This window comes from Nicotiana attenuata, unplaced genomic scaffold, assembly GCF_001879085.1.
Source record: "Nicotiana attenuata strain UT unplaced genomic scaffold, NIATTr2, whole genome shotgun sequence".
In the NCBI taxonomy this organism is placed as follows: domain Eukaryota; kingdom Viridiplantae; phylum Streptophyta; class Magnoliopsida; order Solanales; family Solanaceae; genus Nicotiana; species Nicotiana attenuata.
Window position 1 is genome coordinate 27,529 of NW_017674560.1, and position 10,793 is coordinate 38,321.

The 10,793-nt window shown below is 36.6% G+C and overlaps 1 protein-coding gene across 1 annotated transcript; it reads left to right on the forward strand.

The window, feature by feature from the left end:
- The first annotated feature begins 1,643 nt into the window (after window positions 1–1,643).
- On the forward strand, window positions 1,644–8,363 carry LOC109218901 (protein Iojap-related, mitochondrial). The gene is made up of 4 exons (XM_019383299.1): window positions 1,644–2,063; window positions 5,942–6,029; window positions 7,691–7,800; window positions 7,887–8,363. Exons 1-4 carry the CDS (start codon window positions 1,755–1,757, stop codon window positions 7,956–7,958), a joined length of 579 nt encoding a protein of 192 aa, XP_019238844.1. The 5' UTR covers window positions 1,644–1,754; the 3' UTR covers window positions 7,959–8,363.
- The last annotated feature ends 2,430 nt before the right edge of the window (window positions 8,364–10,793 follow it).

Sequence of the window (10,793 nt, forward strand, 5' to 3'; positions counted from 1 at the left end):
GGAGACCGGAGATTTGAACTAAGGAGGCAAGAACACAATAGGAGCAAGGCGGGGAATTCTTCTACGAGTTTTTCCTTCCTCTTCCTATCTTTTAATGTTGGTTATGACTTTTAGTATTGTAGTTTTACATACTATTATGAATAGCTAATTCGTTTTCTAGGGTTTTGATGGAACCTTTTGTAGGATAAATTCTTGTTATGTTTTTATATAATTGAGCCGTTGGATTTCTCTGCTTGTTCAACTACGTGTTTATTGTTGTTGATTGAATGGCCATCGATTGACTGTGCCTATTTATTATGTGTTGCTTGAGAAAGGATACATATTTAGGTGGTTGTTGAACAACGTAGCTCCTAACGTATGTGAGAAATCAATACAACGGGGTTAAAGGCAGGTATAAAAATAACAAAGCCTTGACATGGTCATAATGAGCGGTTAGATAAAGTCAACTAGCGTAGTTCGAGAGAATATGTCTAGTAAATTGTTGTAGTTGCTCGAGAGAGAATTACGGCACCTAAAGAGCTCACGATCAATAGAGAATACATTGGCGAAATTGTAGGGAACATAGCTGTAAGGATTTCGACAATTGGGGAAATCATAACTCTAGACCTCCTTAATTTAGTCTCCAACCCTTTGTCTCGTTAGTTGATAATTTTACCGCTTTGTAGTATTTGCTAGTTAATTAGTTAGAAATATAAATCTCAATCTTTATGATTTAGGAAATTGTTCAAACTTGTCTTCTTAGTGATACTAAACGGATATAGCTAAGCCTTAGTTCTCTGTGGGATTCGACTCCCGGCTTTTAAACCGGATTATATTTACAGCAACCGCTTATTCTTTTTAGGACTAAAGTTGGACGTGATCAATACTCTGACTTGGGGATGTGTGTGCTATTTATAATATTAACATGCAGAAGGGTGGTATTTCTTTGGAAAAGGTTGATGATACTCTTGATCTGAAAATATTACACATGGTAATTTTGGCGAAGTTAACGAATGCATAGTGACGACCAATTCTAGTTAGTTTGTATGTGGTGGTCGATAACAATAGTTTGCATTTGAAATATATTTCTTGTTATGTTAATCATGAATCCGAGGCTAATTTTTATATGTATTCTTACTGTCATATTCATGTGTTAATCATTACGTGTAATCTTTTCGTCAGATTTACTGTCCTTTTTACCTTGCTCTGTCATGTAATAAAAAGGACAATATTAACGCAACTCACATTTCTCCTGATAGATAAAAAGAACATAATCAATTAAAATTCGTAGAGGTCACGACTTTCCCCAGAAGAAATCAACTACGTAACAAAAATACACATATTGTAAATCATAAGGAGGTAAAAGTATAAATATAAAAATTATTAACGGGCTAATGGTATATCCGATTAGAAAATTGAAAATTCGTCCCCAAACCGTTAAGCCGTTAATTATAAAATCTCAATCCGTTCATCATTTATTACCCTAATTAGCCGATACCAATAAACCATCGGTTTCGATTAACGGTAACGATTAGATTTTAAACAACCCTAGTAGTAACATGGACAATAATAGAATATAAACAAATTGATATTTTAGATAAATTAGAATGAGGTTAATCAATAATCTAGAATCTAATCATTCAAATTTATTTAGATAAAAATAATACAGCCAAATTCGCCAGCTCAAATTCAAAAGAATAGAAAATTTCCTTCTCATAAAGGGTTTTGGGTTTAGCTGTATTCTTCATTTCACGGTGCGGCAGAGCAGTAATCCCATGTGGTCGGTTGTAAGATCTCGAAGCTTCTCTTCTTCCCCTGCAACACAGCAGCAATGGAAGCTAGGGTTTTCAATGCGCAATCGCTCTCTATCGTCCGCCACCGTCAACGATGGCGACGGTGAAGGAATCCGCGGCGAAGAGTTACTGAAACTGGAAGAAGTGGAGACAATCCTTAAAGACGTTAAAGCTGATAACGTCAAAGTTATTCCTATACCTAAACACGTTGATTTTGCGGATTTCATGGTTGTCGCTACTGGTCGATCAGCTTGGCACGTTCGGAACATTGCTCAAGCCCTAATTTACAAGGCAGGTTCGTTTTCCTTTGCTTGCTATTAATAATGTGAATTTAGCTACTAGAAATGTGGAGATCTGTTTCAGTTTCTTTTTCATTTATTCAGCGATTAGTATCTCTCTGTGTGTGTATGTGTATAGATAAAATTGGTGTCCGGCTAACTTGCGCATACCGGATAATCCACTAGGTATCTCAGCTTTCACTAGCACTGTCTATCAAGGTTTAGACAGATGGAAAAAAATCACCTAGTTTTTGTACTTTTACGGGTATCGTGGTCTTCATGGTCCATTACAGCCACATAGACCGCTAGGCAACACCTTCGGGTGCGGTGTAGAAAGAACCAACACGAAATGCCTAATACCTACTATATCACAACCAATTGACAGGATTGTCTCAGGGCAATGGAAGGATCATGTATTTTAGTATATAGGGGTGTGTGTGTATGTGTTTTTTTTTGTGCATGTGTGTGTTTTTTTTTTGGGGTGGGGTGGGGTGGGGTATATATGTATGTTGCAATTGTAGAATGGAAACTTTAATACTTCATCTATTTCAATTTAGATGACACACTTTCCTTATTAGTCTGTTCCAAAAAGAATGAAACATTTCTTCAATTGGAAATAATTCAACTTTAAACTCTTATTTTACCCATTTTACCTTTAATGAGAAGCTTTTATAAACACACAAATGCCATGTCCCACAAAACTTTTACCTCTTAAGCTTTTAAGACCGCAAGTTTCAAAAGTCTTCTTTTTATTTTAAACTCCATGCCGAGTCAAACTAACTCATCTAAATTGAAACGGAGGGAGTAGCTTCAAATAGCATAGACTGGCACATGCTGCAGGTTGGGGGTGGGGTATATATGTATGTTGCGATTGAGAGGATAATAACTTTTATCGCTTGTAAAGTAGCATACCTGGCACTTGGGGTTGGTTTGTTTCGGGGGGGGGGGGGGACCGGTTTTACTTACACAAATATCCCAGTTTTGTTCCCAGAAATAGAAAGTTCCCTGTTCTTATTTTGTTTGGGTATTTTGAGGAGAAATCTGTTGAGTGTTTGTTATTATTTTATTCGTCTAACCTTACCTACTGTTGTCTACCAGAGGAAATGGAAAACTGAAAATGCATTAAACTGTCATGCCCTATCAGAAAATAGGTATTCTTGTCATTTTAAAATTTTAGCTTGGGTAAGAGGTATCTGTGCAATAATTGGTTTTCATTTTGAAGCTTGTGAAAGGTGTAGAAACTGAAATTTTAGCAGATCAAGATAAATCCTAAATTCAAGACAGGCTACTCTATCCTAGCCCTAGGTCACTCCTGTAAAAAGGGTTTACATAATCCCTTAAAAAGAGATATCTCGCAAATTGAGTTCTTCTCAGAAAATCCCATAAATTCCCGGTATATTCATCAAGGCATAAAATAATTTCGTGATCATACATGCTTCTTGATCATCAAATACATCAAGGAGATGTATATCATCCTACATTCGAGAAATACGCTGCTAAGACCCTCGAATTACGGATGACAAATCAGTGAGAAGAATCAAGGGATAAACAAAGTTGTAACCCGCAATGTTTATCAGTAAAAATCCTTTTTTCTTTATAGTTGTTTGTGATTGCAGTTTTATTTTTCTGCACAAAATTTATTTGCAAACAAATTGGCACGCCCAGTGGGACTAGTTCTGCCCTTCATCTGTTCCTCTTGCAAATCGAAAACTACAAGTTTCAATATTATCTGTTGTGATGGTCGGGTACTTCAAGTCTCGTCTTCAAGTTTCAGCAAGCCTACACCTCGACAAACCTTGAAGTAGAGGGCATTTGTAGATACTGAAATTTTAGCAGATCAAGATAAATCCTAAATTCAAGACGACTCTTGAAATATTAGGAGTCTATTAAGGTTGCTTGGAGGCTACTCTCTAAAAAAACCCTAACTTGGAGGCTACTCTATCCTAGCCCTAGGTCACTCCTATAAAAAGGGTTTACATAATCCTTTAAAAAGAGATATCTCGCAAATTAAGGTCATCTCAGAAAATCCCATAAATTCTCGGGATATTCTCAAAGGGATCAAGGCATAAAATAATGTCGTGACTCGTGATCAATAGACATGCTTCTTGATCATCAAATACATCAAGGAGATGTATATCATCCTACATTCGTGAAATACGCTGCTAAGGCCCTCGAATTACGGACAATTAATCGGAGGGAAGAATCAAGGGATAAACAGAGTTGTAACCCGCAATGTTTATCAGTAAAAATCCTTTTTTCTTTATAGTTGTTTGTGATTGCAGTTTTTTTTTTTTTTTTCTGCACAAAATTTATTTGCAAACAAAAGGCTTGGGTGAGGGGAGGTATAGCCACTGCAAAGGAAAAGGCTAGCAAAGCTGAAGTTCATGACATAGCTCTATTGGTCATTCTGTTGCATTGCATGTCTCATCTCAGTGCCTGCATGCAAGGCTGAATGCTAGCACAGGCCTATGTGTCTGAGAGAAAGAAAAAGATAGGACCTTTACTTCCTTCACTTCCATCTTAAAGGACATTGCCTTCATACGATTCACCATATTATAGCAATTTACTGCATATTTCAGGGGAGGAGTTTGTCTGTAAAAGAGAAAACAGAGACTAGAAAAGGGGAAATATTAATGTCTCTACCAGATTGTAGACTGGGAAAATGCATGCAACAGCACAACTGAAAAGGAGAGATGCAATCCTGGTAACCTTTGGTTGGAGAGGCTACAATTCCGCTGGTGGAACCTTGATTTGTCTCACTGTAATATATACTGTTTTATTGAGCGGAAGGATGTACGACAGGTAAAGATGAAGGAAGATAAACTTTCTGGTGTCCTTGTTAGGTCAGTTGAGGAACCTGTTAGGTGACTGATAATGGGTATTGAAGCCTAGGTATCAATGTATTCCCAAAGAAAAGAATATAGTGCCTGTGATTAATTATAACTGCAATCTTAGTATTGAGCTTGCAATCTACCAAGAAATAGGTGGGATCTCGTGAAAGTACAGGAATGAGAAGCAACTAACAGTCGACATATCAGATTCACTAGACCAGACATAGGAATTAGGATATGGTAAAATGAATTTTCAACTATGGGCTCTTGAAAGAATATACATTAGGAGTATCTACCTGTCGTTGACTCCTTGAAACTTGTTACTTAATAGAAAAGGAGAATCTACCTGTGGTTGACTCCTTGAAACTTGTTACTTGTCACAAAAGGAAGATCTACTTGTGTTGACTCAGTATTATCAACGGAGAAAAGCGCAAAAAAGCTCTAGGGTCTGGTGGAGCTTTAAGCGCAAATAAAGCGTGGGCTTTAATAAAGAAAATCACAAATGGAGAAAAAAATACAAATATGTATGTATAGTCCAAGACCAATAATATAAGCACAAATAACAAATATATGGACAGAAATTTTAAAAAAAATGATAAAGTGAAATATCAATTGGTTAGTGTCGCCTCTTTAGGAGTGTGCTTATTGACAAGGAAAAGTATGCCTTAGAACCTTGATGGCGACACTGAATTGCCCGCTAGGCGAGGCGAAGCGCTCAACGTCTTTTTCACATCAGTTCAAGGCTTAAGCGCGCTTTAAGCGTGCCTTTGACAACACTGGTTGACTCCTAGAAACTTGCTATACATGCCTTTTTGCCAAGCATCTCATATAGCTTTGATGTGTTATCTTATCCAAAGAAAAATGAATCTGGAAATAAGTTCTGTGCATCTTTGTCTTTCAAGGTTAGGAGAGCTTTTAAGAACGGTTTATTAGGAGATAAATTGTGAAATGACATCAATGCATGTTTAGTGTTGAACTACCGTGAATAAATATTTTAACGATTTTACTTGAAGAATCATCTTCCTTTTCTATAACTTCACTTATTTTGATTGATGAACAGGTTAAACAAAAGCAGAAAGGATCAAAGAGAATGTTGTTACCCAGCGTGGAAGGGCAAGAAGGGGGGAAGTGGATTGTAATCGACTCTGGTATTAAATTCTTCTTTTTTGAAACACCATCTAGGTAATTTAAAGAATTTTGTGGACCTGGATTCATAAAATGTGATAAAGCGATGTGCATTACTTGGTTATTTATTTCCGAGGATTCATTCAGGTAAAATTCTGAAGATGGTTCACTTTTTACAAGAAATATCTATCTGTAGAACTTTTTGAAGAGCTTTTGCAACATAAATACATGGTTGAGGCTTAAAATGTATAACTTGGACCTTACAAGCAACTTATGCATTGTAAGTGTTCTTTGTCAGAGGGAAAAGTAGTTTCCCAAGTTGCTTCAATTGGTGTGGTCCATCAAGGGTTCTGCACTTATAAGAGTTCTTGATTTGATCATATAACTTTTAAATTCTATCAAGTTTTCATGCTTTATGACACTTCATTAGCTTCTAATCGCTGCCATTATGACAGTTGTGATATCTGGATTAGTAAAAGAATTGATTTCCATGCCTTGTTAATCTAGTTTAATAAGGGTATCCTCTAACATTAATTTTGGTGCTATATGGACGATGAACTGTAATCTACAATCATTTTCTACCATCTCTCATGCTGTTATTCAGCAGTAAGGTGCTCTGTATCTGAATTATGACTTCCATTATATAAGTCAAGTAGATACCGACTTGTGCTTATATGTAGTCTGATGCACATGTAAGAAGTTTGCCGAAAATACTATTTTCGGCCAATTGAGAGTGCTACCTTGTGTAATCTGATTGTAGTCTGATAGTGATGAATTGCGTAGGTCCATGTGACAGTGCGAGTGCAGGAAGTGATTTTACTAGTCATCAATTACGAAACTTGTTAGTTCTCAGATTCTGCTGAACTCTTTAGCTGTAACAACCTGCCCCGCTAGTGATATTGTCCGCTCTGGGCCTAGGCCCTCACGGGTTGAAAACGCGTCACTAGGGTCTAAGGCTTGTTAACTTATATACCCAGCATCCCTCTTGTGTTTTGCCGATGTGGGACTCTATCTAAAGTATGAGGTGTTACATACACCCCCTTTATGGTCTCAGCGTCCTCGCTGAGGTTTGCCCCACCGCATGGATTTGCCTAAACTCAGTTGAACTCTGACCCACCATCGGCATGGCTGATACAAGAGTGGCTCTGATACCAACTGTAACAGCCCAGCCCGCTAGTGATATTGTCCGTTCTGTGTCTAAGCCCTCACGGGTTTAAAACGCGTCACTAGGGTCTAAGGCTTGTTAACTTATATACCCAGCATCCCTCTTGTGTTTTGCTGATGTGGGACTCTGTCTAAAGTATGGGATGTTACATACACCCCCTCTTATGGACTCGGTGTCCTCGCTGAGGTTTGCCCCACCGCATGAGATTCGCCTAGACTCAGCACTGTGGTTTGCCCCGCCTAACCGGGATTTGCCTAAACTCAGTTGAACTCTGGCCCACCATCGGCATGGCCACAAGAGTGGCTCTGATACCATGTGTAACAGTCCAGCCTGCTAGTGATATTGTCCGCTCTGTTCCTAGGCCCTCACGGGTTTAAAACGCGTCATTAGGGTCTAAGGCTTGTTAACTTATATACCCAACATCCCTCTTCTGTTTTGCCGATGTGGGACTCTGTCTAAAGTTTGGGGTGTTACATTAGTATTCTACTATCAGTTGTTGATTTTATTTAACTGCAATAGGCAAGCTAGTAATCCATGCACTTGATGAGAAAGTGAGAGCATATTACAACTTAGAGAGGCTTTGGAGCACAGATGCATCAAACCAGGACCATGGTCTTGTCCAGGGTCAGGTAATTATTTTTAGTTCCTTTACGATTGTTAGGCTGAATAACACGTCCTTTCAAATATCCTTATTGGAAATTTACATTTATGTTAGGATTTGGACAAGGCCTTTTTGAAGGTTCGCCCCAAGAATAACTCAAAAAAACGTCCATCAACAAGTGCCTGAGCTACAAGTTACAGCATGGAAAATCAGGTCCTTCATGTTGGCTGGCAGATGCAGCCTTACTATGGAAGTGGCTTCTTTCAGGAATAGCGGAGGATTAAGTTGGAGATTGTTATTAGACCAAAGCGTACAAGTTAGATTTCCATTGCGAGTTCGGAGTATGACTTTTATAATCGTACCCGTGTAACTTTTATAATACCTGTGTAACCTTTGAGGTGTACATTTTCATTGTATGTTACTGCAGCAGCGAAGCCTTTGATGTGTAATAGTCGTTCTGGTTAGAATGCCTGTCAGGTCGTGATGTTTTCTCGTTGATGAAAACATCGGCTTGGTACAAGCGGAACTAAGGTCCATAGCAATATTCAATCTTCAAACTATTTTTCTGAAGTTCTTTTTTTTGTGGCTTAATATAATACTATTAACCTGCTATAAATCATTCGCAGATAAGACATGTAACCTGCTATAAGCCTATAATATGACATTGCAGAAAATGTTTGAACTGTTAGTATTTCATTTATTAGACACCTGGCAAAAAACTCCTCAACTGGCAAATCAAAGACGCCAGAGCACAAAATGCTATGTTAAAGAGGAATAGTTCCAAGATGGACAAAGTACGGTGAAGTGTTGCCTGGTCGTTTTGTTTAAATACAAGTTAATATGGTGGGATTATTTATGTTGTGATTACTTGTTCAAGAATTATATGGTATTAAATATAGTGATATTATTTCTTATTTGATTGTTTGGTGTAGTGTGTTGAAAATTTTCATATTGTTAATTTTACTGCTTTATTCTGGGATTACTATTCCACTATCTGGCAGATATAAGTTATACTGGTACTATTTTTACTCTATTTTTGAGACCTACTCCACAAGAGGCGATCTTGGAGAGAAAATTCTTGAGAAAACTACTCTCTATAGCCCCTCAAAATTTTAATAGCCCATGTTTTGTCCTACTTACAAAAGATGGCCCTTCGGCCCAAACGTATTGCATCTAGTAGCCGAAAGGAATAAGCATGACAACATAAGTGCCTATAGCTCAGTGGTTAGAGCGCCTGTTTCCTAAGCTGAAGGTTGCAGGTTCGACCCTCACCTGGCGCGATAGAGCAACCCCTTTTTGCCTTTTTAAATGTACTTCTGCATCTTATAAGTATTTTTATATATTTTTTTGTATAATAGCAAACTATTTTTGTATATTTTTTGCGTAGTGACAGTCTATTTGTATATTTTTTGTATAGTAACAGTCTATTTGTATAGTGACAGCCTATTTTGTATATTTTTTGTATAGTAACAGTTTATTTTGTATAGTGACGGTCTATTGTGTATATTTTTCGTATAGTAACAGTCTATTTTGTATAGTGACAATCTATTTTGTATATATTTTGTATAGTGAGAGCTAATTGTATATAAATTGTATAGTGACAGTCTATTTAGTATATTTTTGTATAGTGATAGTCTATTTTGTATATATTTTGTATAATGACAGTCTATTTAGTATATTTTTTGTATAATGACATTCTATTTTTGTATATATTTTGTATAGTGACACTCTATTTGTATATAAATTGTATAGTGAAAGTCTATTTGTATATAAATTGTATAGTGACAGTCTATTTTGTATAATTTTTGTATAATAACAGTATGTTTTATAGATATTTCAACTTTATGCATAATCATCTATTTTGTACTCCTCTCATTGAGAAACCAGCCACCAGCGCGAAAATGTAATTCGCATTTCCTTATTCTACTTAATTTTAATAACATCCACTTTAATATGCTCAGCAACAAGAGACCTCGCCAAAAAATTATCAGAAACCAATACTTCTGAGTTCATTACGAACTCTTGTGGTATGACATTGTACACCAAATTGTGCATTGAAACACATTCACCTTACTCAAACTCCATCCAAACAAACCCTAAAGAATTGGCTAATGCAACACTTACAGTGAGCCTAAAAGGGGCTAAATCAATAACACCAATAAGAGAATACCATTTTTGTTTGTGATCTTTGTCATGGAAAGACAGATCATAATAACTGGTTGTATTACTGTACTGATTGTGATTTTGGAACACATATCGAATGTGGAATTTCCAAATATGTCAACAAACCAAAAGAAAATTGTAATCAAGAAAGCAATCATTGAACCAGTCATTAGTACACCAACAAAAAGTACGATAAGGAAAACAGAGAAAAAAACAGCTAAGAATCCTAGAAAAAATCCCAAAATGAAGCCAGATTCTCCGGACGAGAAACCAGAAAAAAATGGATGAAGAATTTGAATGGGCCTGATTTTGAAGAGAAAATGGGGAATGTAATGACTTGGGTAAGTGCTGCTTTGACAGAAGAAGACGTTGGATTTCCGGCGAGGGAATTACTAATGTTTCCGGCTAGCACTTGTTTTATTTTTAGGCTATGATTTGTATGGGTTAATTTGTGGGCTACTGGATGAAATTTGTTTTGCCCGATGGGCTACAAATGATATTTGCTCAAAATTCTTCCTAACTTCATAGATTAGCAACTTTAACTTATTTTTGTTCAATTTTGCATTACCTTTTCATGAATTTTCACTATCAAATCTAAGATTTCATAGAATAAAATTGGGGTTTTGGACTTTTAAGTAGAAATTAGGGATAGTGTAAAATTGAAATTTAGACCTCAAATTAAGGTCCGATATAAAAACAAATCACATATTTGGACTTGGGGGTGAATGTGTAATCGAAATTTTATCTTATGTATTTCGACTACGTGGTTCCGAGTTTACTTTTTAAAATATGTTAAAGATCGAACCTTTTCGTACGAGGGTAGTTTTTAAAGTTTATTTTGACTTATTTGAGTAATAT